The 25543-nt window shown below is 35.3% G+C and overlaps 3 protein-coding genes and 1 long non-coding RNA gene across 9 annotated transcripts; 1 reads left to right on the top strand and 3 right to left on the bottom strand.

Annotated features, from left to right (window-relative positions):
- Positions 1-4116: 4116 nt before the first annotated feature.
- Positions 4117-9292, top strand: LOC106330696. Its single transcript, XM_013769126.1, has 5 exons — positions 4117-5572; positions 5712-6274; positions 6617-8194; positions 8531-8701; positions 8789-9292. The coding sequence occupies exons 1-5, from the start codon at positions 4117-4119 to the stop codon at positions 9290-9292; spliced, it is 4272 nt and encodes a 1423-aa protein (XP_013624580.1).
- A 275-nt stretch (positions 9293-9567) lies between these two features.
- Positions 9568-11388, bottom strand: LOC106328746 (protein pleiotropic regulatory locus 1-like). Of its 6 annotated transcripts, none has more exons than XR_001267626.1 (6): positions 10851-11388; positions 10701-10725; positions 10285-10375; positions 10062-10147; positions 9922-9994; positions 9568-9816 (listed from the first exon to the last, which is right to left on the bottom strand). XR_001267626.1 is itself a non-coding variant. In XM_013767255.1 (5 exons), the coding sequence occupies exons 1-4, from the start codon at positions 10851-10853 to the stop codon at positions 9956-9958; spliced, it is 369 nt and encodes a 122-aa protein (XP_013622709.1). In that variant the 5' UTR covers positions 10854-11388; the 3' UTR covers positions 9568-9816; positions 9922-9955. The 6 variants fall into 6 exon arrangements, 3 of the variants coding, with proteins under 3 accessions (XP_013622709.1, XP_013622708.1, XP_013622707.1); XR_001267627.1 differs by having other exon boundaries at positions 10845-11388; XR_001267628.1 differs by having other exon boundaries at positions 10266-10375; positions 10701-11388.
- Positions 11389-14507: 3119 nt separating this feature from the next.
- LOC106332116 (probable fatty acyl-CoA reductase 4) lies at positions 14508-17467 on the bottom strand. The gene is made up of 10 exons (XM_013770583.1): positions 17342-17467; positions 16845-16948; positions 16466-16668; positions 16258-16358; positions 15957-16149; positions 15717-15878; positions 15565-15646; positions 15135-15404; positions 14832-14959; positions 14508-14729 (listed from the first exon to the last, which is right to left on the bottom strand). The coding sequence occupies exons 1-10, from the start codon at positions 17415-17417 to the stop codon at positions 14570-14572; spliced, it is 1479 nt and encodes a 492-aa protein (XP_013626037.1). The 5' UTR covers positions 17418-17467; the 3' UTR covers positions 14508-14569.
- Positions 17468-18959: 1492 nt separating this feature from the next.
- Positions 18960-19737, bottom strand: LOC106333207. Its single transcript, XR_001268314.1, has 3 exons — positions 19521-19737; positions 19346-19424; positions 18960-19249 (listed from the first exon to the last, which is right to left on the bottom strand). It is a non-coding gene; the product is annotated as an uncharacterized LOC106333207 (long non-coding RNA).
- Between the last annotated feature and the right edge of the window lie 5806 nt (positions 19738-25543).

Raw genomic sequence — 25543 nt, forward strand, 5'->3', positions numbered from 1 at the left:
TGGATGACTTTCAAGTAAGTCGTCTTACTTGACGACTTCCGAGTAAGTTGTCTGGAAAAAGTTAAATATTTAAGTTTTATTTTCCAATTGCAAAAGTAACCTGTGACGACTTACAGATAAGTCGTCTAGCTTTAATAAAATATTGCATTTTTTGTTTTCCCGGAGACGACTTATTGGTAAGTTGTCCAGAAAAAATCAAATATCTGACACAATTCGGTCAAATGCAAAACTAACCCGTTTATCCTAGACGACTTATCAGTACGTCGTCTAGGGTAATCTCTAGATTTTTTTTTAACAAACAAAGATGATGACCTACAAATAAGTCGTCCGTTTGACCAGAAGACTTATCCGTAAGTTTTCTACAGCCAGACTACTTACGGGTAAGTCTTCTACACAAACATATCTGGAAAAAATTCTAATTTTATACCTTAAACTAGTGAGATGATGTCCTTAGCACACATAGTCTTCTCCAACCACCCAGAATCTCAAACGAAAGTAACCCACCAAGAATAGTATGCTTGAATGGCTCTATCAACCATAAAAAAAAATTGAATCAAAAGCTTGAGTTTTTTGGATAAATATGGAGGCAAAGTTAAAGAGATGTTGTTTTTAGTTCATAACAAGTGAGAAAAAGAGAGTGTAAATCGATTTTAGGTGCATTAAGAGCTTCAAATTGGTTGTTCATGGTGGTTGGGGTATTGATGAGAATGACAATCTTGTAATTACTTGAAGATGATGAGGGTGAGAGAGTAAAAATGTCATTTTCGGAAAGAAAAAAATTTTGATGGCATTTTTGTGAATTATATGAACTTGTGGGGTAAATAGGACAAAAGAAAAATCAAAGAAAAGCATGAGTTAGTTTTAGGTTTGACTTTGAGTTTTGAGTCAATCTTGCAAAAAGCCCGATTTAATTTCTTAAATAAAAACAAAGTTGACCTATATGTATTTAGTTTTGTGTATATTAAACATTTTATATGTTGATTTTAAGTTTATGAAGTGTATATTGCTATTTAGTTACTTATTTGATTTTAGGGTTTGGAAGATTTTTAACAAATAATGCACTAGAATACTTTCAGTGAACTATTTTGAATCGAAAATATTTAACCTAATTGAAAATTTTTGTCTCCTATAAATAGAAAATTTTACACATTTTTTCTCTTTCTCTAAAAAGGCTGTAACAAAAATGTAATATTTCTCCCTTTAAAACTTTTCAGCTTCTCTCTAATCTTTTTGAGTTTGAAAACACTAAAGTTTATATCAATTTCTCATTTTTATCTCATGTTCTTCTCACTAATTTATCTTGTTTTTGCAGGTTTTTCTTAACATGGTTCTTATCTTCCATTCTTTTAAAAGTAGATCTATAAATTTTGGTTTTGTGTTTTTGTATTTTATATGTTAGACTCTAAAAATTTATAGATTCAACATAATGCGACTATTTTATTTATTATTTAATCATAAAAATTTATTTTTGAAATTTTTCTCTATTTTGAAGTCATTTGAAAGTTTTTGGATACGTAGATTTTCAGATCTAAGTCATGCTTTTGGGAAGTGACAGATAGTTAAATACACATATTAAGAAAAAATAAATACTTTTTTTGTTTCAAAAAATGTAAGTTTTAATATTAAATATTGAATATTGATAGATTAATTTTTAATAAACTGTATCCCAAAACTTTTTACCAATAGAGTTTTGGATAGCATAATTTGTTTTTAAAGTTTACATTTACCGATGTAATGAAAATGTAAAAATGTGTTTTTGAAATAAATATTTTTTTAAAAGCGGATCTTTTTGAAACGGATAATATATATCTTAAACAGTAAAAAACAAAAATAACAAATTATTAAAATTACAACAAAATTTATGTCATGAATTCGAAAGTCCTCAAATACAAATCAAATACTAATATGAAAATAAATATTTACATAATATGAACAAGAGAGGCAATTAAAAATTATTTGATAAACAGTAAAAGTAAAATAAAATAAACATATTAAAAGACTTGCACCGTTAAAATGAAAATAATTTTATAAGAATATCTCAATAATCCAATTATTAAATTTAGTTTTTGCAATAAAATTTGGGGAATATCAAATAATTTTAACCGGAATGATGATAAAATGAATAAATGATACAATAGTCGACACATAATATATAGGGGGATTTGCCAAATATGACTCAAAACTTGATTTTAAATACAAAAATATACCCAAAATTGAATCAAATGCAAAACTAACCTAAAAGCCTTGTGAAATTACAGCCAGCCCCTTGTGACCAAACAAAAAAACAGAGCTCATTTTTACGAATATAGGCCCGGAAAGTCGTCTGAGTCTTCTGAGATGGAAATCTTCTAGTGTAGTTTATCTTAAAAATAACTTATAAAATTTAAAAAAATATATTTTGTCAGGTGAAAAATTAAAATCATGTAATTATAAACAGTTTTAAATAATATAAATTAAAATATAATAAAATTGAATAGTTTTCAACATAGATGAGTGAAAGTAGTTAATCATGATATTCTTTGGCTTAGGGTTTGACAACCTATGTTGTAGTATTTTATGTATTCTTAGGGTTAGATTTTGGTAAGTTTAAATGTTTTTTTGAAAAATTAAAATTTTACCTATATGTGTTTATTTATGTGTATAGTAAACAGTTTTTTGAGTTTAATTTGATTTTATGAAGTGTTTAATTATTTAATTTAGTTTAAGGGTTATGTTTAGGGTCTAGACGACTAACCGGTAAGTCGTCTGGCCATTAGAAGACTTCTCTGAAAGTTTTCTAACTCCCGCTAAAACTATTTTAGTTTCCTGCTAAAAATATTTTAGTTTCCCGATAAAAATATTGAAGTCTTCTAGGCGACTTAAAAGTAAGACTTACTAGAAAGTCTTCTGAATCGAAAATATTTAACCTTATTGGAATTTTTGTCTCCATATATAAAGAAAAATTTACACATTCTCTCTCCTCCTCTCAAATGGCTGAAACAAAAATGGTATGTTCCTCATTCTAAAACTCACCAACCTCTCTTTAATCTCTTTGAACTTATAAACACCAAACTTTATATCAATTTATTGTTTTTGTCACATGTCTTTCTCCCTAATTTATCTTGTTTTGCAGGTTTTTCATCACATGGTTCTCATCTTCCACTCATTTGAAGGTAGATCTATTAATTTAGATATGTATTTTTGTGTGTTCTATAAAGGTAGATCTATCTAATCTTCCACTCTTTTTCTCTGTTTTCAAGCCATTTGAACGTTTTTGGAGATGCATTCTCTGTTTTTAAGCCATTTGAACGTTTTTGGATATGCATGATTTTCAGATCTGGATTTGGATATGCAGGTTTTTCAGATCTGGAAGACTTTCTAGACGACTTACTTGTTAGTCGTCTAAAATATAATACGCTAGAAAACTTCCAAGACGACTTACCTGGAAGTCTTCTGACGGAGTCTTTTCACATGTCTCCCTTTCATAACAGATCTGAGCGTTTTGGTAAGCTTTTATATCTGATTTTTCTTCATTTGGTAACTTCATGTTGCATAAAGTTCTTACTTTTTTCCCAAACTAAAACTCTCCAAACCCATTCTAAGCTCTTTGACTTGAAATCACCAAACTTTATATGAATTTCATTTTTGTCTCACGTCTTTCTCACTAATCTATCTTTTTGTTGCAGGTTTTTAACCAGATGGTTCTCATCTTCACTTCACTACAAGAAAACGTCTCATATATAGCATGAGGAAAACGCTATTGCAAGATAGCGCAGCGTTATGGCGTTATGGCGAACGCTGTATCTTCCCCCACAATCTTTTCTCGAGCACTTTAGATAGCATTTTTTCTCGAGCACTTTAGATAGCATTTTTGCGCATGCTATGTTAAAGTATTAGTTTGATAGCGTTTTTTAGTTGTGCAATTGTAAAACTTATAATAGCAAATAATAATTGCTATTATAGCATTATTAAAAAAAAAAATACATTAGTGATACTAGAACTTTTTGATCAAAAAGCTGAACTTTTCTCTCTCCAAAAAGGGCGAAAATAGGCGATTAGGTTTCCGGAGTAATCTCCGCCGCTAGTTTTAGGCCTCACGCCGCTAGCGAGAAGCTCACTCCTTCTCGTCTCTTTCTAATGAAGTCCCCAGTTCCCTCCCCGTCCTCAAGTGCCCCGATTGACCCAGGTGGGGCTTCTCCCGTGAGGTTGTCGAATCGTGAGAATCGTCTTCTCAATCGTGACCTAGAGATGAAGCTTCAGTCCCCCGCGCTCCCTGCGTCGATTCCTGCCGCTAAGGTGCCTTCGTATGCGGCGAGGTTCAAGTCCTCCCTGCGGAATCTTCGCAAAATCTCAAACCCCTCCTTTCTTCAGGATGGCACGCCGGTAGTGCAAGCTCCGGAGTCAGTTCTCCTTCAGACATCAGAACTCTGGAAGGACCACGTGGTGGCCCATTTCCACGGTCGTCGACCCTCAGCAACGAAGATTCTCGCAGATCTGAACCCAGTTTGGGGAAAGTTCGGGAGTATCACGGTTCGTACGGTGTCCGATACGTGTGTGTTGATCTTCATTCCCTCGATTCAGACCAGAGAGTGGGTGCTGCAGGTGGGATATTGGCAAGCGGATCGGTGTGCTTTTTCGGTTTATCCATGGACTGCTGATGGGAATTTAGCGGCTCAGGAACTGCTTTTCGCTCCGACTTGGGCAGTGCTGAAAAATGTCCCCCCACAGCTGTATTCCTTAGATGGTATCAGTGTAGTGGCCAGCGGTATAGGAGATCCACTACATACTGAGAAGTCTCGTTTGGACCCCTATCATTTTGGAGACACGAAGGTGAAGGTAGAAATTGATCTGTCCAAACCTCCTCCAGAGGTGGTTGAAGTTAAAGATACTCAAGGAAACTCGGTCAGAATTAACATTGAGTATCCTAGTCTTCCTCCAAAGTGTATAAATTGTGGCAAGTTTGGTCATTTGATGAATCGGTGTCATAAACCTCCAATGAAGAGAGCTCGGGCACAGAGAAGTGAGAAAGTGGTCAGTGTGGTGAAATCGGGAGATGAAGTCTCTCTGCTGGATATTAATAAGGAAGGTGAAACAGAAGTTCAGATTGAGACTGAAATGGATAAGAAGGCTAAGGTTCGATCGAGGTCTCGTAGAAGGTCTCGTTCCAGGGCGTTGGCTAGAGAAAGAGCGTTGAGTTCGCCTCCGGAGATAGGGAATGTTAAGGATTTGGTTCTTCCTGTGGTAAAGTACTCAGAGGTGAAGACAGATGTGCTTAAAAATCTAGTAGTTAAGGATTCTCCTGCTTGTGAAGTTTCTGTGGAAGGGTCGGTATCAGCGGAGAAGCAGGTGGCAGTGGATGAAGTTCAGTTGGAGGAAGGGGAGATTTGTGAGGACCCAAGGGGAGCTAAGGAAAAAAGCTTGGAGGCTAAAGAGGTTCCAAGTACTCTTAGCACAGAAGAGGAGGATTTATGGTTCACCAAGCACTCAAAGAAATATAGAAGGGCGGTGCGTCAGTGGACGACTTGGAAAGCTCAAGGAGCAGTAGGCTCTCCCCCAAAATCGTCAAAGCTTCTTACTCGAGAAATTTCCTCGGGTAAGGAGTTTAGTTTCTGATCGGATTCTTCCTCTAATATTTGTAAATATGAAGTTGTTTAGTTGGAATGTTCGGTGTCTTAATGGAGTGGGTCGTCAGAGAATTGTTCGGAGTTGGTTGCAAAGTTTGGGCTCTTCAGTTGGAGCTTTGCTTGAGACTCATGTACAGGAGGAAATTTTTTTGAATGTGTTGGGAGCGGTGGCTCCGGGCTGGAGAGTGGAAACGAATTACTCAGAGGTGGCAGGACGGAGAATATGGCTGTTTTGGAGTTCTTCCCTGTTAGTAGTGGTTTATTTGAAAACGGAGCAGTTAGTCTTATGTGGAGTGTACGACCCGGCAACAGGTACGAACTCTACAGTGGCCTTCGTCTATGCTCACAACTCAGAAGGGGAGAGACGGCACCTATGGAGAGATCTGGTTACAATTTCTCGACATTCTCAAGTTGTTGTGTCCCCTTTGGTGGTTCTGGGAGACTTTAATCAGATTCTATCAGCGGAGGAGCATTTCTCTCTGTTACCATATGATCTACCAATCAGAGGTATGGAGGAGTTTAAGGATTGTTTGGAAGAGAGCAATCTGTCAGACATGGACATTAGGGGTACTTTCTTCTCGTGGTCCAACAGACGCCCTGAGGATCCAATTCTTAGGAAGTTGGACAGGGTCCTGTGTTCTGAAAAGTGGAGAGACACTTATCCAGAGGCAGTAAGTATTTTTGAAGCGCCAGGAGAATCGGATCATACTCAAGCAGTGGTGACCTTCTCTTCTGTCTCCCAGTCAAGAAATTGTAGCTTCAAATACTTTTCTTTTCTGTCCTCACACCTGAGTTTCCTCTTAGAGCTGCTGAAGACATGGGAAGAACCTATCCCAGTGGGCTCGAAATTGTTTTCCTTGGGGCAGCGACTGAAGAAAGCTAAAGCCACTTGTAGGAGGTTGAACAAAGAAGGTTTTGGAAACATTCAGCAATGAGCTAGTGAAGCCCTGGAGATTTTGAAAGAGATCCAGATTCAGATGCTTACTTCTCCGTCAGATACACTTTTCCGTCAGGAATTTGTGGCGCGTAGGAAGTGGCAGTTTTTTGAGACAGCTCAGGAGGTTTTCTTTAGCAGAAAGGCAAGAATCAGGTGGTTGGACTGTGGGGATGCAAACACAACCTTCTTCTACAAGGCAGTAGTGGAACATCAGATAAGGAATTGCATCAGTTATTTGATGGATGCGGGGGGTAATCGGATCTTTAATCGGTCTCAAATTAAGGAGATGGTGGTGGCCTATTTCCAGAACCTATTGGGAGTAGAGGATGAGTGGATTGATGAGATATCAGTGGATGATTTGAGAATTTTGCTGTCGTTTAGGTGTCCTCAAGAGGTAGCAGATAACCTTAAAAGGATTCCTACAAAGGAAGAGATCAAGACTACGCTGTTTGCTATGCCAAAGAACAAAGCGCCAGGCCCGGACGGTTATTCAGCAGAATTTTTTTGGGAAGCGTGGGAAATTGTGGGGCAGAATACAGTCGATGCAGTTAAGGAATTTTTCAAAGCGGGACGTTTGCTAAGACAGTTTAACACCACGGCGATCTCCCTCATTCTAAAGGTTGTTGGAGCAGACCAGTTAACCCAGTTCAAACCGATATCATTATGCTCCACGGTATATAAAGTCATGGCAAGACTTTTGAAGAAGAAGCTGAAACTGTGTGTCTCTGATATTGTTCAGAGGAACCAGGTGGGGTTTGTTCAGGATCGTTTGCTCTGCGAGAATGTGCTATTAGCCACTGAACTGGTGAAGGAGTTCAATATGGAGGGACCAACGACGAGAGGCTGCCTTAAGATAGACATATCTAAGGCTTACGATAATCTGAGTTGGGCGTTCCTATTCAAGGTCTTGCAGGCTTTGGAACTACCTGATAAATTCATAGAGTGGATCAAGGAGTGTGTGTCCACGCCTTCGTACAGTATAGTGCTGAATGGAGAGTTGCAGGGTTTTTTCCCCGGAAAGAAAGGGCTTCGACAAGGAGATCCCATCTCATCACTACTTTTTGTGATAGCTATGGATGTCTTATCAAAGATGCTGGATAGAGGGGCTATAGAGGGTAGGTTCGGGATTCACCCAGAGTGTGAGGCGCCTCTGATTACTCACCTAAGTTTTGCAGATGATGTCCTGATCTTCTTTGATGGCTCTGCGGAATCACTGAGAGGGATTCTGGATATTCTAGAGGAGTTTAGATTGATTTCAGGATTGAGGATTAACAGGCAAAAATCAGAATTATTGCTTGATGGTGGAAGCTCTAGTAGGTGTCGTGAAATGGCAACAGAGATGGGAATTGCTCAAGGAGCTCTCCCAATACGCTACTTGGGAGTTCCTTTATCACCTAAGAAGATGACAAGGTCAGATTTTCAGCCTTTGTTAGATAAAATCGAGGCCAGATTCAGATCTTGGACAGTCAAGCACTTGTCCTTCGCTGGTAGGTTTCAGCTTATTCAAGCAGTGATATACTCCACAATATCGTTCTGGGCATCTATCTTCATTATACCGCCTGAGTGTGTGAGCATACTCGAGCGTATGTGTAATGTGTTTCTCTGGAACGGTGCTCCTAATTCAGCAAGGGGTGCAAAGATAGCATGGGAGTCGGTCTGTACTCCTAAAGAAGCAGGAGGGTTGGGTTTAAAGCGCATTGCGGATTGGAATAAAGTTCTTGGTTTGAAACTAATTTGGCTCCTGTTCACAGCTGGGGGTTCATTGTGGGTTTCGTGGGTGCGTCGAAATCTGATGGGAGAGGAGAATTTCTGGTTGTTGAACCCAGCCAGAAGAGGTAGTTGGATTTGGAGATCTATTTGTAAGATGAGAACACTGGCGAGACCTATGGTGGTCTGTGAGGTGGGGTCAGACATTTCTGCTAGTTTCTGGCAAGATAACTGGACATCTCGCGGTCCCCTGATCGAGTTAGTAGGAGATAGAGGTCCTCAGGTGTCTGGTTTAAGTATTGATGCAGTTGTTGCTGACGCTCTAACCGGTGGTGGATGGTGGCTGGACCGCAGTAGAAGCAGAAGTCCGATACTCACTCAAATAAGGGAGTGCTTACCTAACGCTCAGGAGATTTTAGACTCTGAGGTAGATGATCAGTTTGGCTGGTACCGGGTTCCTGGAAGAGGCAATGGTATTTTCTCAGCAAGTGAAACATGGAGGGCTTTGTTCCCTGCTCCAACAGAAGTCTTTTGGCACGAGTCTGTTTGGTTCGCAGGAAGAATCCCGAAGCACGCTTTTATCACTTGGGTTGCTGCTAGAGATAGAATGGTTACGAGAGACAAGTTAATTCGCTGGGGACTAACGGTGCCTGCAACTTGTGTTCTCTGCTCTGGCCATAACGAGTCTCGCCAGCATCTGTTCTTCGATTGCGTGTATAGCAATCAAGTGTGGTCTTTCTTCATCTCTAGGTTGAATTTGGTTTCTCCGCAGAGCTTTGATGAAGTGTTGAGGTGGCTGAAAAGTCCTTCGAGGGATAAGAACGTGATCCTGATTACTCGGCTAGTCCATCAAGCGGTCCTGTATTTAGTGTGGAAGGAAAGAAGCAACAGAGTTCATTCAGCTATAGAGAAGCAACCGAGTTCGCTTATTGCTGAGATCAAACAAGTAATCAGACTTAGACTGGATCCATTGGCCCGACGACAGGTGGTTCCCGCGGGTCAGGACTCAGTGCTAGCTACCTGGTTCTCATTCTTTGCGAGGTAAGACAGAGGTGAGACAGAGACCTTTGTTCTATGGGAGTTTTTCGGTAGTTAGTATCTTTAGCTTTGATAGTTTTGTCTGAGCGTTCTGTACCGTTCTGTGTCTGGTCCTGTAAAGTTGTTTTTGGGCCTGTGCAACCTTTTTGGGTTTGCAATAAATAAAAAAATAAAAAAAAATAAAGAAAAACATAAAAAAAAATTATATATCAAAAATGTTTACAAAATAAAAATATTTTGAAAAATATTATTTGATATCGAAATTGTTTACAAAATAACCAAACCTAAACAAAAACAAAACCAAAATTTTATTTGATATCAAAATTGCAACACAGGAGCTTCTTCTTCTCCTCCTCTGGTAAGCAAGCTATGTTGTCGGACTGGAAGCAGAATCAGTCTCTGCAATGATAAAGGCAAGGCCGCCATGAACTCGCCTCAGGAGCTTCTTGTTTCTCTTGGCTTTGCACTTCCAAGTCCTTCGATGATCCATCACCACTTTCTCAAGCATCTAAACCTACTGTCTCTTTGCAGCTGCAACAATACATCAAAACTTGTCTCAGATTATTACCTCCGGTTAATAAAACGTCCAAAGTTGGGTCATAGAGATGTCTGCCAACTAAATTTTAAGAGACTAACCTCATACTTTCTTTCTCAAGAGCTAAAGCACAATTTATGCTCCAGTAACCCAACCCAAGTGCACCTGGATGAGCTGTGAAAATAATAATTAACCACGAGTCAAAAACACTACTCGAATAAACAGCAAAGGTTAACAACACCTGAAAGAGTTTTGGCTGTAGAGTTGGACCAACAACAAGAGCATTCTCTGTCACACCCTTTTGAACACTCTTGGAACCTTCAGGACCTATAGAATTCATTGGGCACATGATTGTTAAACTTCCAAACAATGCTTAATAGAAATACAAATAGGAGAGGAAGCTAGTTTTTTTTTTTAATTAATAATTCATAAACATAAGCCAAACAGGTGATAGGAAATAGTACCAGGGAGAGCAAAAGCAGTTGATGTTCCTGTCTGCTCAGATCGCCATGGAGGTTGACTCACAGGCTCTACACCTCCAAAAACAACTTTTCTCTGTACAATAAAACTTGTAAAAATCAAATATTTATATACACAACTCAGTACTCATAGCAATCAGTGAAACACAGAGAGTTTATGCAAAATTAAAGGGTAACTATAAAACTGAAACTTGAAGTTCGAAGCTAATTGACAAGTTTGATTTGCATAAGCCCTCGGTTTAGTAAGTGAAACACAGGAAGAGAGATTAGCAAATCAAACATCTTAATTAGTTTGGATAAACTTGCAATCGTAACGATTGTGGTAGGAAGGAAAGCTAATGTCAAGATCGAAACTTAAAGTTGGAAGCTTTAAGCAAAAGGGAATATGGGTTTCTATTTACCTTATGGCTGAGACAAATCTTCTTGCTGCAAGAAAGAAAATAGCGAAGAATTTCTATGATTAGTTCAAAAAAATTGACGATTGGAGAGCCAATGAGTCCAGCAGCAGAAGAAGAAAAGCATGTTACAGACATAAAAGACATGACCTTTACCATCAAACACCACACGAGAAAACAATAATGAGGCTATCACTATCGACGCCTTGGAATGTGGCTTCGAAAGCTGCTTTGGCGGCGGCATCTTTCACTCCTTGGTCCTTGATTTGGGCGTCTTCTGCGTGTTTCATCCAGAAGGGCTTACCATCGTTAGAAGCCATAAAAATATGTAGCGACCAGCACCAATCTCAGATTAACACTGCCGCGGAGCTAAATCCCTGATTCAAAAAATGATAATTGATAAGAGCAGAGCCTACGATTCCGTCACGGAGAGAGGACCTTAGTCGATTTGGGGCGGAGCACAGCGAGCAGATCTGGTGGAAGGTCGGGATTAAATGGCCATAGAGAAAGGAAGAGGAGGGAGAAAGAAGAGAACTGAAGAGTAGGGAGATTTTGAGATTAGGGTCGAGAGATTGAGATAAGGGTTTTGTATTGAGAGAGAACCTCGATAGATTTGAAACGAAGGGAAAAAAAATTGAGAGTGAATTTTGAGAGTTTGAGAGGTAGAGTTAAATTTTTTTTGCTAAGTCTTTGCCGGGTTCGCTAAAATAATGAAATAATTTTCCGCCTAAACTATACATAGCGTTTCACGATTACAAAAGCTATATAAAAATAGACTTCTTTAAAAAGCGTTACATGCTTTTGAGTCCGAAAAATAAAACTGCATATTATAAAACGTTATCGTAGAGTAAAGATTATGTCAAATATAGCATTCTTGACCAAAACGCTATCTTATTATGCTATCTTTACCTCATCCCCTTGTAGTGTTTCGATATGTACTTTGTGTATTCTATAAAAGTATATCTATATAATTTTTCACTTATTTTCTCTGTTTTAAGTCATTTGAACATTTTTTTACATGCAGGTTTTTTAGATCTGGAGCAGACTTTGGAAGATTTATGGGAAGTCTTCTAAAATATAATGCTAGAAGACTTCCCATAAGTCTTTCAAAGTCTTCTAAAATATTATGTGCTAGAAGAAGGAAGTCTTCTGACCGAGTCTTCTTCCATATCAAGTGGAGTCCAAACTTGTCTTTGTAGAAGAATGATCTATAATAGTTTTGTTTCTGGTCTGTTTTGTGATTTGCATGTGTATTCCTTTAATTGTGATTTTTTTTTGTAAATTTGAAGAGATATTAATAAAAAATTTGGTAAATATGTTCATATTCCACAATATTATCTTGCCAAAATTACTTGATATAATTGAAGTTATTGATACAACTTCAATAGCAAAACACAGTAACAGAAAAAAATAATCAAATTTATTACAACTAAGGAAGAAAATTCTCAAAAAAACTTAGTCAAATTCACAAAAGATAAACCAGTACATAAGTTCAAACATATAACACTTTCATTAGAAGTCTTCTGGGAAGTCTTCTACCAAAAAACATCATTAATGCATATAACAATAATGATACTTAAATCATTGATACAACAAATTAAAAATCATATTAACCATTCTATTCACTCATAGAAAAAAAACATCATTGATACATATAACAATAATGATACTTAAGTCATTGATACAACATTTTAAGAAACAAGTATTTTACCCACTCAAAACAATAATCATCATTGGTAACTAAGTACTTAAGAGATGAAAACAAACAATAGTAACTAGTGAAAACATATCACAATTTTTACAAGTTTGTCTTGAAAAACTTAGTCAAATTTAGTAAAACTAAGGCAGAAAACATATATTGAAAATATGAGTTTTTACATATCTTGAAGTTACTTAATACTCTTAAAAATACAAGTTATTCAAAAATTAGCGTAGAAGACTTCTCGGATCACCTAGAAACATAAATAAACATGAATGTTGGTAACCTTATAAATATCACGAATTGAGTTATAAATTTCATTTAGTAGCTAAAATATTGATTAATAGATATGAATTAACAAGAAAATGTTAAATTCTTTATAGTTTTAGAGAAAATGAAAGTTTATTAAACATTGACGCAAACAACTTCCACGGAGGTTGTCTGGCAGACTTTTAGGAAATCGTCCATTTAGGTTAGTTTTGCAATTGATTTTTAACGTAGACGACTTACATGTAATTTGACTTACATGTAAGTCGTCTAGGGTAAACGGGTTAGTTTTGCATTTGACTGGATTGTGTCAGAAATTTGACTTTTTCTGGACGATTTACATGCAAGCCGTCGAGTAGAAAATTAAAAACTCAATATTTTGTTATACCTAGACGACTTACATGGAAGTCGTCTCAGGTTAGTTTCGCAACTGAAAAATAAAACAAAAAAAATTATTTTTTTCTAGATGACTTACACGGAAGTCGTCCGTCCAACGACTTACATGGAAATCGTCCAAGATAAGTACGGTTTGACCAGAATCTCGGAATAAAATCATGGACGACTTCAATGTAAGTCATCGGACGGACGACTTACGTGTAAGTCGTAATAACTTTTTTTTGTTTTATTTTTCAGTTGCGAAACTAACCTGAGACGACTTCCATGTAAGTCGTCTAGGTATAACAAAATATTGAGTTTTTAATTTTCTACTCGACGGCTTACATGTAAATCGTCCAGGAAAAGTCAAATTTTCTGACACAATCCAGTCAAATGCAAAACTAACCCGTTTACCCTAGACGACTTACATGGAAGTCGTCTCGAATTTTTTTTTTTAACAAAAAAAGATGGACGATTTCCATGTAAGTCATCTATAAAAACACATTTAAAAGTCAATTGCAAAACTAACCTCTGCATTGACCAGAAGACTTCTATGTAAGTCGTCTACAGCTAGACGACTTACCCGTAAGTCGTCTAAACGAACAGATCTGAAAAAAAAACTGATTTCATAGTTTTAACCAGTGAGATAACTTGTTTAGCACACATAAGTCTTCTTCAAGCACCCAGAATCTCAAACAAAAGTGACCCACCAAGAATCGTAAGCTTCAATGGCTCTATTAACCATAAAAATTTTAGAATCATAATCTTGGGGTTTTTTGGTGAATATGGAGAGAAAGTGAAAGAGATGTTGTTTTTAGTTCATAAGAATTGAGAAAGAAAGAGTGTAAATCGATTTTTAGGTGCATTAAGAGCTTCAAATTGGTTGTTCATGGTGGTTGGTGTATTGAGGGCAATGACAATGTTGTGAATACTTGAGGAAAATGAGGATGATAGAGTAAAATATGCATTTTTGAAAAGAAAAAAAAAAGTGATGGCATTTTCGTGAATAATCTGAACTTTGGGGATGAAAGAGGCATGTCAAAATTCCAAAAAAAAACATGTGTTAGTTTTGTGTTTGACTTCAAGTTTTGAGTCATATTTGCAAAACCCCAAATATATAATCATGTTTTTTAAACATAAAAAATATTATATAAAAAATGTAGTTAGATTGTAATATATTGTTTCGGTTTTATAGTTTAACAAATGATATAGTAAATATTACTATTTTTCAAAGAAGTTTTAGTGTATTTAAGTCATACAACATTTTGGAAAGTTGTTTTATTTACTTTTTTTATGAATTTTTTTTTTTTTGAATAAGAGATATAATTTAGCCTTACTTAAAATAGTGAGAAATTATATTAGCTTTACATATTACAATTGTAATAAATTATATTATAAACATTATATAACATATAAGCAAAATAATAAATAAATCTATGACATAAATATTATATATAACAAATTGAAATTTATAATCTGCGCGTAGTTCGGACCGACCGTAGTATAATATAAAAGAAATTATTGCATAGAAGCTTCAATTTTGTAGTACATAAGTAATGAGGCCGGGAATATGAATGTTCGTGATGTAATCTTCCCAATCAATAGACTTGGGGTCAAATTCAAGTGAACCATATATTTCTTTATTGATTTCTTGTCTTTTCAACCTCATTCGCTCAGTATTCATATCGTCAAATCTGCAAAATAATAATGGCGAAATCGATTGAGAAAATTAAAACTGAAAAAGTAAAGATTCAAAAATTGAAATTATTTGTTGAAAGTTTTAGATGGATACATACATTCCCTTAAACAACACATAAGGTCGATAGAGGTCGACAAGCCGCATCGCCAGCTTTATTTTGCGGTCAATGTCTTTGTATTTATTTCCATTCCACCATGGATAAACTATGTTTATCAATCGCAACATCTGGTAGTGAAAAAATAATACCTAAAAGTTGTTATATACAATTTAATAAAACTTTTTCCCTGTTCATTATTTTTTTCCGAGTCTCCTAAGTTACATGATACCAAGATTTTAACATTTGCCTTGCTGTGTTAGAATTATAATTAGCATTAGTTAGTGAAATTAATGCAAATCATACCTGCAAAGGTAGCTTGTAACGAAGGGTCATGTAGAAGCTGAACTGAGACATAGTGGACAAGATCGTTCCTTTGGAGACTATGATTGGTGACCCGTCTCGTCCAACAAGAGGGCTTTTAGTAAAATAACGAGCCGCGAGGTCGTGAAGCTGTCCGAATGTTATTGGATTCTTACAAGAGGAGCCGACATGGTACACGTCCTGAGAGCCTGACTTCCCGGCGTGTATTGCCACTGCCATGACCATTGCATTAGCGACCATGTCCACAGGTATCTATGAACGTTGATTTCAGTGCACCACAACAAAGTAGATATATAGTCAGCGTATGTATTGATTTATAGATGAATTAACAATATGTACTGATTAATTTATAATACCAAAACTCTGGCTAGATGATCTTATATGCCAAAACCCTAAACGAAGTTGAACTTACAAGATCAAGGACTGAGTTTGAATCCGCAAGAAAACATTTAAGCCTTCCTTTGCCATATGCAACAATCACACTATCTATGGTTCTGCACATGATTAGAACAAAAATATTATTATGAATCTATCAAGTCCAAATGGTCTATATTATTAATCTACCTTAGCCCTTCAATCCAACCGGGAAACGGTTCTGAAAAAGTGCTAGTGATCATCGTGGGACGGATGATAACGAGAGGAAGGTTTTCTCTATGGTTACCAAGAAGCATCTCTCCCATTGATTTGGTAAACACATATGTGTTTGGCCATCCATGAAGCGTCGCCCTAATAAAGAGTAATTTTATTCAACTTCAATGGATATTGTCAATTAATATAAGAACTAGTTTGTAATTTTACACTAACCTTGACATTCCAAGATCTTTCATGGACTGTGCAATCTCTTCTTCGGAACATTCTTGTTTCTGCAGTTCTTTCAGCTTCTGCTTCATTAGCTCCATTTCAGTTTCAATAACTAATTTTCCATTAGAGTTCAACGTTTCTCCCATTTTGAATGTTTTCTCTGGTAAGATTCCAGGCTTTTCTCCACAAACATACGCTACAACATTACATCCAGTAAATAAGGATACACACATATATAATGAATCAAAATGATATGAATACGTATTCTAGCTTTCGTGAGAGTAAATGGCATTATAGAACTCACCGGTGGAGACATGGAGAAGCAACTGTCCTTTAACACACTTCTTGGCAAAGTTGAGGACGTTGAGCGGTCCAAATGTATTGATGCTAAGACCAACATCATATCTTTTTATACATATTAAAAGTTGAATTTTTATGTTAGATTTCAATATTTCTTATAGGATAAAAAGTTGAATAATCCATGGATCCACCAGTATATATTCGTTCTACACCTTTCATCGAAGTTCGTTGTGGCAGCAACATTTACAATGATTTCTATCTCATTCCACATATGTTGTAAGAGATCAGAGTCCTTCAGTCCCAGATTGACAACAGAAATATCACCCGGAATCGGGACAACTTTTTTTAACACTATTTTCAAATTTGCATCACCTAAATCGTTCCTCAACACTCTAAAAAGATCTTTTTCCAAAACCTGTTGTATTATTGCATGCATGTAAGTCAAATAATACTCTCAAAATAAATGACTAAATTTTTTTTTTTTTTGCTAAAAATAAATGACTAAATGTTTACATACATTTAGTTATAAACCTCATAGATATTCATATAAATACTGATTTATGTCTAACGAAATGTTTAAGCAATTTATACCTCAGTGCGAAACCGTTCCATGGCGGATTCATTGTCTGTTGATCTCAAGAGAAGGTAAAGCCTCTTCACGTCTGGTTGTACCCTCAATATTTTCTCCAAAAACACTATTTACATATTATTAAAAAAACTATTAATTATCTTCGAATCATAATTACTTTATAAAAATTATTTTGGTGAGGAAACTCCGGATAGGTGGAAAGTACACGTATGGTGTAAGGATCACAGAAAAAAATAACGAGATTGAACAACAAATGAACGAAATGAATAAAGATAACACCAACGATTAAGTTATTATTCAGTACAACAAGTTCTCATGTGTGGCATGCAAATGAAATCCAAAAACCTTAATGAACCTTAGTCACTAAAAACATTGGCAATCAAATTGGAATTGAGTGACATAATCTTCTTCGTGGTTCATAACATAACAATCAGATAATCGACCATACTGTAAGATATCCAATTCATGTCAAACTGGTGAGATACCAAAAAGAGAGTACCTTTGGCAAGGAAACCAGGAACACCGGTGATGAGAATCGTCTTGTTCTGGAAAAACTGGACGCACTTGGAGTCCATTGAAGAGAAACTAAGGCACGAACAAAATACTTTGTTTTTGGTCACAATACCATGGTTGAGGTACGATTATATAGAAATGTAATATTGACCCATATTGTTGACCCATCATATCTACTATTTGCAGATCTACCTACGTTTACTAGATAAACCAATATTTAAGAATATTTATGACTAAAAGAAAAAACATTTTTTTGGTAAAGAAGAGAAAAAAAAAAGAAAAAAAAAAGAAAAAACATTTAATAAGTATCAAATAACAATTTTCAAAAAAAAAAAAAGTATCAAATAACACATCACCAACTAGAACGTGCTCTGAAAATTCGTCGCTCCAAAGAGAGACAGCAAAATATAAGTATGTGCCCCCATCTTTTTATGCGAAACCAAATTAACATGCTTTAATTAGAAATCGCGTGCCTAACTTTTAAATCATTAGTCAAAGTTAAAATAAACACAATTAAATGTTGTCAGATTTAATATGTAAGAACTACACAACATTGCAATTTTATTTTTTCTTTTAAGTTATTTGAAATTATGATCGTTACTGTAGATTTTAGTTTAGTTCCTACATTTATATGATCTACTATGTATATTAATTAACATATTTTTATAAGGGTTTAACACTTAATTTTGATTTGTTAGTGACTATTACTATATATTTTTAGATAGTAATTATAAAATTAAATGTTTATTTAATAATATTATGAAACTGTACGTGGCCACAAAAAAACAAATAATGGATGTCAAATAACAAGATATTTGCGAAGGTTAAGGAGACGTTTTATTACGGAACACCATAGAAGGGCCATCTTTAAAAGAAAAATAGTAAAGGTAGGTATACCAATCAACCTTCCCCATGACAGTAAGGAACAATGTTTTCGACAGCTTACCTATGAAGCATTCAGATTGTGGACCGTTTCAAAACAAACGAGTATATTTTAGTGGTGTAAAGTATTATCAGATATTTGAGAGTTTTTATGTCAACTGATAACTGAGAGCTTGTGTGGTGCATTCTTGTGGTTGGGCATCTATCAAACCATAATAAAGAAGAAATATTGAGATGATGAATGTGGGTGGACCTTGTGATGAAGTATGGTCACTTAGGCATTAGGATGATATGTGATTCTTCTCGTATTTTTCACTCTGATTTATATTTGGAGACTGATCACAGCTCTTGGCCTTACGGGTCATAGACACTCACACTACAAAAAAAAAATGTTCATTCTTAGCATAAGAAAACATCTATCATATGCTATTGTTAATGTTATTGAAACTGCTATGTCTGTCCCAACTATCTTAGGTCCACTCTCTATTATAGCAATTGTATAAATGCTGTTAAACTAGGACAATATGATAGCGTATATTAATTATATTTATAAAATTTATATATTTTACAATAATTTAGTTTTAAATTAGAATTGATATATTAATTAATAATGGTTTATTGGTTTAATTCGGTTTACAAAATAAAATGAATTAACCAAATAGAAATATGTTTTATAAATTTAATCGGTTTACAATTAAAAAGATTTACAAAACTAAACCAAATCTAGTTAACAATAAAATTTAATTAAAAAATATAACCTAACCATAAACCTAACTAATGTCACTGCCGCCGCCTCTCTCCACCGAGAGTACATCACGAGAGCTCCAGCACACCGGAGCTTGGACCTTCTCCACGCCGCCATCGTGGTCGTTTCCATGATGCCCCATCTCATCCATCTTCTTCGAGATCTACCGCCGAAGCGACCAAACTCGCCGCCTTCCCCTCTTCTTCTTCTACCTCTTCCTCGGATCTATGCACCACCACCAAACATCATCTTCTCTGCCTCATCTACCTTTGTTTACCAGAAAGAAAAAACGAAATCAAAACAGAGAGAGAGACAGACACAGAAAGAGAGAGACAGAGGGAGAGAAGGGAGATAGAGAGATACTCCGGCGGCGTCTTCTTCTTCTACCTCTTCCTCGGATCTATGCACCACCACCAAACATCATCTTCTCTGCCTCATCTACCTTTGTTTACCAGAAAAGAAAAACGAAATCAAAACAGAGAGAGAGACAGACACAGAAAGAGAGAGACAGAGGGAGAGAAGGGAGATAGAGAGATACTCCGGCGTCTTCTTCTTCTCCGGTGAGCATCGGCGCTTCGTCCCAGCGAGTCTCTGTCTTCGTCGTCTACATTAGCATCTCCATCCTTTCTCAGTTGACCAGATCTGAAATGTGAGACATGAGAGAGTTGGTGAGATTTCAAGCGTATAGAGATGGAAGAGATGAGAGAATCAATCTCTCTCTGAGAGAGAGGGAGCCAGAGAGAAAAAGAAAAGAATAAAGAAAAAGATTAATCTCAACCGTTGATTTAATATAATCCAACAGCTGAGACGGTGATCCTTGTATATGGTTCTGATTGGACAAAATAACTTTATCTTTCTTTTTTATTTTCTTTTGTTTTGTCTTTCTTTATTTGGTAATTTTTTGCTTGTAATTTTTCTAAGTTATGTTTTATTTAAAATTTATATTTTTGTAGTTTATAATTTATTAAAAATTAGGATTAAAATTAGGAAATATATTTGCAGTTAAATTTAAAGTTGAATAAATTGTGAACAAATATAAAGGAATTAGATCATTGAATAAAGTTTTAAGATTAATATTTATGTTAAGAGTATTTTGAGTAAAAAAAATTGGGGTTGGGTTTAAGATTTGTATTATTTTTAAAATTTGAGTGTAGAGCTATTTTTAAGATTTTTAGATTGAAGTAGAGAATATTGGATTTGAATTTTAATTTGTGAATTTTAATATATGGTGTTTGGAGTTAGCGTAAGATTTGAGTTTAAAAAAAATTGAAAGTTTATATTAAGGTTTGATGTTTAAGTTTGAAAATATTAGATTAATATTTAGATTATGATTTTGATGTAGGTTTTAGGGTTTGAAGTGTGATGTTAAGGGTTGGTTTTAAGATTTTGAGATTAAAATTTGAAAATAACTATATTTTGAACTTTTTTTAAGATTTGGAACTAAAATATGAACAGTATATGGGGGTGTTGAATACATTATGTTAGTGTTTATATTTATAATTTGAATTATAAGGTTTATGTATAAAGTTTATGTATAGAGCTTAGGGTATAGAGTTTGACTAAAGATTTAAGGTTTGTGTTTTGGAAGTTAAAGACTAAGATTAAAAGGAATAGCTTTGAGTTTAAGTTTATAATTTCAGGTTAGGGTTTAAAACATGTTTAGGGTTAAGATTTCAAAGATTAGAAATTGATTTTTCATAACAGTTTTTAAAATAATGCTATCGTAATGTGCTATTGAAAAAAAAGAAAAACATATGTCTTGGCGCGTGGCTAACTTTCATCTAAATATTTGCAGTATTAGTGATTTTCTGTTCTCGCTCACTAATTTTACACAGCAGCATTAATAAACTGTTATTAATATAAACTTCAATTTTTTTTTATTTTTAATAGCAATTCATAAAACAACGCTATCATAATGTGCTGTCAATACCATTTTTTATTGTAGTGTCAAGATGGCACAATATCCTTGGTTGTTTAATTTGTTTCTTGGACAGTGGTCGCTGTGCAAAAGTAATAACGTTAGATATGAGAGGGATGGACATTGAGATGTTATAGAGGAGAATCCTTTCTTAGAATCATTGTGATGATCCGCAATTCCCAAATTTCTAACTCGGAGGCAGGTGCTAAATTTTCGATATTTTTCATGACTACCTGTAAAATATAAACCAAAAGTTGGTTTTGATATGGATTTTCGTTTTCCAAAAATATATTTTCTATCTACTTTACTTTATTCATTTTTAAAAAGGAAATTGAGCTAAATAGCTAACAAAACAAAACATAATTAAATATGAAAAATTGGGATGTACGACGCCGAAAAATTTATAATTCAGTGTCTGACAAAAAAAAACCTAACTTCCTCACATATGTCTTATATTTTGTGTAATAATGTTATTATACCCTCCGATAAAACTGGTGCAACCTGCAAAGAAACAAAAATTTAATTAATAGTTATTGAATGTGAAAAATAAAATGTGGCCCTTTGTTACTCACACACTCTCATAAAATAAGTTTTTTATTGCTAATATTTAGAAAAGTAAATAGATTTTTCCGCAGATTTGAGCGATGAATACGCTACCCACTGCGTTGAGGAGAAGACCGGTTTAGGAGGCTTTGTCAGTGATGGAAAGGAGAGACTTCTCGAATTTCAAAAGCGTCAGTCGCGAGGACGCTTGAATATGTACATATCTGAATTTGAAGTAAATCTCTGTCGCATGTGGGAGAAGATGAACCGTTTTTGTTTTCGTTTTTTTTTTTTTTTTTTTTTGGCAGCAAACGGCTATTATATTACTCAAACTTGAGGTCGTCTGGGTAGCCAGACCGGAATAGAACAACCAATAAAACATATAGATCTATGAAAAAAACGTGCATTCATAGCTAACGAATCTGCAATCTCATTTTGCGTCCTTGGTAAATAGCTGATCTTGAAGTTCGAAAAACACAACCGAAGAGTTTGAATGATTTCCCGCTCAGTTGAGAAGTTGGGCCAAGCTTGTGGCTCTTGTATCATTGCAATCAGATCCTTGCAACCAGTCTCAAATCTCTGACAGGTCGAGTGTTGTATCATGCTCTCCATTGCCCATATTAGCGCTTCTAGCTCAGAGTGTAATTCTGTTTCTCGCCGCATTAAGTTCATGGTCCCCATAAGTTGAATCTTCCCAATGCTATCCTTCCAAACCCATCCCATTCCACTAAACTGAGTTGTGGAGGTCCATGAACCATCCACCATGCAAATATTATCCAAGTTTAAGGCATGTGTTTCTTCATCAGGTTGTCCCTGTGGAGGAACATATATAGTTTCCTTCGCATTATGCCAAGCTTAACACTCACTCTCTGCATACCTGACTAGTTTCAATGGGTCTCTATCTATGCCTCTGAACAACTTATCATTCCTGGCTTTCCAGATGTACCAAATTATCCAAGGATAAGGATCTCTATCATCTTCCGGCTTCATTATATTATTCTTCCTCCAGAAAATATAATCCATGTTAGAGTAAACACTTGGTACATGAAAAGATTGAGGACTCGACGGTGTAGATGATAATGTCCATGCTTGTAAGGCTGGTGGGCATTCAAAGATCACATGAGTAACAATTTCTTCTGGCTCTCCACATCTTGGGCAGTAGTTATCACATCGCATATTGCGGTATACCTGATTCCTTGTTACCGCTACCTGTCCAGAAATTAATTGCCATATAAGATGACAAATGTTTTGTGACGCATTCACTGTCCAAGCAAAGGCTTGGAGTTTAGTTATACTGGGTTGTAAAACTTCTAAATCCTCATCTGTTCTCATCAAATTCGTAGCAACCCAATATCCATACTTGACTGTATATTGACCATTTTTGGTGTAACTCAAACAAAAAGTATCCCGTCGGTGAGTAGGGCTTATGGCCAAACTCATAATCATCGGAATGTCTACTTGATCCACATATTGTTCCAGTAGTCGTGCATCCCACTCCTTTGACTCGAAATCAATAAGACTGCTGACGGTCATCTTTGGGTGTACTACTGGGACTTGTGAGCGAGCTGGCCTTCCTGGCGTCGAAGGAATCCAAGGATCCTCCCACACATTTATTTCATATCCTGAGTGCACCTTGCTCCTGATACCCAAAAGTAGTAGCTTCCTCGCCGCTATAATACTCGTCCATACATACAATGGGGTATCCACTGCACCAGTTCGCAAAGGCAAACTTAGACGGTAATATTTTTCCCGAAGAACTCTCGCCACTAATGAATCTGGGAATTGAACAAGAGAAATGTAAAAACAGTGTTTTATTATGTTACTATACTATTTAATCATGTTCCATTTTACATATTACTCTCGCCACTTTATACAATAGAAATGTAAAATAATATGTATTTTTCATTTTTTGTTATGCGATGTATTATGTTACTATACTATTTACTCATGTTCCATTCTATTTGACGGTTACTAAAAAGTACTCTATTTTGTTTATCAATATAGTTTGTAATTATCTTAAGTTCTAACTATAGTTACATATTTTTGAGCCTGTAAAAATCGTACTATGATCTTATATTGTATAGTTTAATATTACATAATATTATGTACATTTTAGATTCTGATATTTGGGTTTAGGGTTTATATTTGGGTTAGGGTTTAGTGAGTAGAGTTTAGGATTTAGTATTTAGAAGGTGAAGGGGTATGGTTGGGGTCAGCATTAACTTCTTCCATGTAATCATAGACATTTCATAATTTCACTAATATGTACTTTGTTATTTATTTTGTTCTATTCAATTTCGTATTAGGGTTTATATTTCGGTTTAGGATTTATATATGGGTAAATGTTTAGTGATTAGAGTTTTGGGTTTATTATTTATAAGGTGAGAGGTTATGGTTGGGGTCAACATTAACTTCTTCCATGCAATTATAGACGTTTCATAATTTCACCAATATGTAATGTTGTTATTTATTTTGCCATTCTATTTCGGTTTTGGGTTTATATTTGGGTTTAGAGTTTACTGATTAGAGTTTAGAGTTTAATATTTAGGGGCTGGGGTGGGATTGAGATAATGTTTAGTATCTAGGGGTTGAGATATGTTTAGTATTTAGGGTTATAGGTGGGGTTATAATTCTAGACTACTTCGGTAATATGAAAAGAATACTCGGTGCATATGTATGTGATCAATAAAGTTATACGTGGATGGCTTCTCCTTTTTTTATTTAGAATAGTTTTCAGGTGCTCTTGACCTTATATTATATTGGCCACATTTACCTGATACCTGTAAAGAGAAAAAATAAAACCGGGTACTTTGTGGCATAAATGTTAGAAATTACATTATGTCAAAATTAATGACATTCCAGACAACTCACTTCCCCTATTTGACAGGATTTTGCTAAAAATGGCGTTCCAGACATGCGTCTATTTATTGTGGAAGGAAAGAAATGGGAGGAGGCATCACACATGTTTGCGAACAGTATATCAATTGATCAGGATCATTGATAAAACAGTACGGAACAGGATTACTTCGCTCCGATACAAGGCGGGCCATAAGTTAGAAGGTTTAATGCGTCGTTGGTTTGAAGTTACGGCCTAGTTGATTTTCTTCTCGATCTGTAAATCATTTAGCTATAGTTTGCACTAAAGCTTGTAATACTCTACTATTTCTATTCTGATCAATAAATTTAACATTTCATCAAAAAAAAAAAATTAATGACATTTTCTAATTTGTTGCTGAAATATGGCTAGTTCGCAAATAAGTCCATTAAATATCTAACAAAAAAAAACCTCAATTATTTATGTAATATCTATCTATATATATAAAGTAAACTTTTCTCTTTTCTTATGACATGTGGAAGGGGAGTTTGTTGACATGTGTCATCTTTTTTTGTTTTTTGTTTTTTTACATTTTAGATTCTTCTTCTTTTAGACTATTGCAATTTGGTTCATTATTTTCTAATTATGCACTATCTAATCCTTCTCACACTAACTATCATCATTTGAAGTTTGATAATCTATTTTATTGTTCAAAAAATTGCAAAACGAATAAAGAAATAAGTAAAAAAAATAAATGTATTTTAATATTTAATTTATTCACTGCTAAACATAACATAAACTTTCGCTATTTTATTATTTTTTACTATTTTATATTATTTCATTTACAACTATATATTTATCTTCTTGAGATAAAACAATCGCTTGAACACAAAGGAGCGTGATCAAAGACTAATGCAAAGAACCAAGAAAGCGGGTTAGAGGAAAAATAATCAACAGAAGGCTAAAATCACCACGAAGCACGAAGAGACATACATAACGAACGATAAGGAAAACCACCAGCTAAGAGGTAAGAATCACCTCACAAACTAAACAAGCACAAACAAGACGTCTATGCAAGTGAAGAACCATAAAACTCTGGATAGAAGAAACCAAAGCTCCAAGAGACTAATACCACACACTTATACTAAGGGAAGCAAGGGAAGAAGAGAACAACCTGAGTGAGGGAGAACGGAAGCCAACCCCCGAGAAACCAGAGCCCAGACTTGAGACCAGAAACAATCTTCCAAATCTACAGAGCATATTCGGAGGAGAACACTATCCAAAT

Source organism: Brassica oleracea, chromosome C3, assembly GCF_000695525.1.
Source record: "Brassica oleracea var. oleracea cultivar TO1000 chromosome C3, BOL, whole genome shotgun sequence".
NCBI classification, from domain to species: domain Eukaryota; kingdom Viridiplantae; phylum Streptophyta; class Magnoliopsida; order Brassicales; family Brassicaceae; genus Brassica; species Brassica oleracea.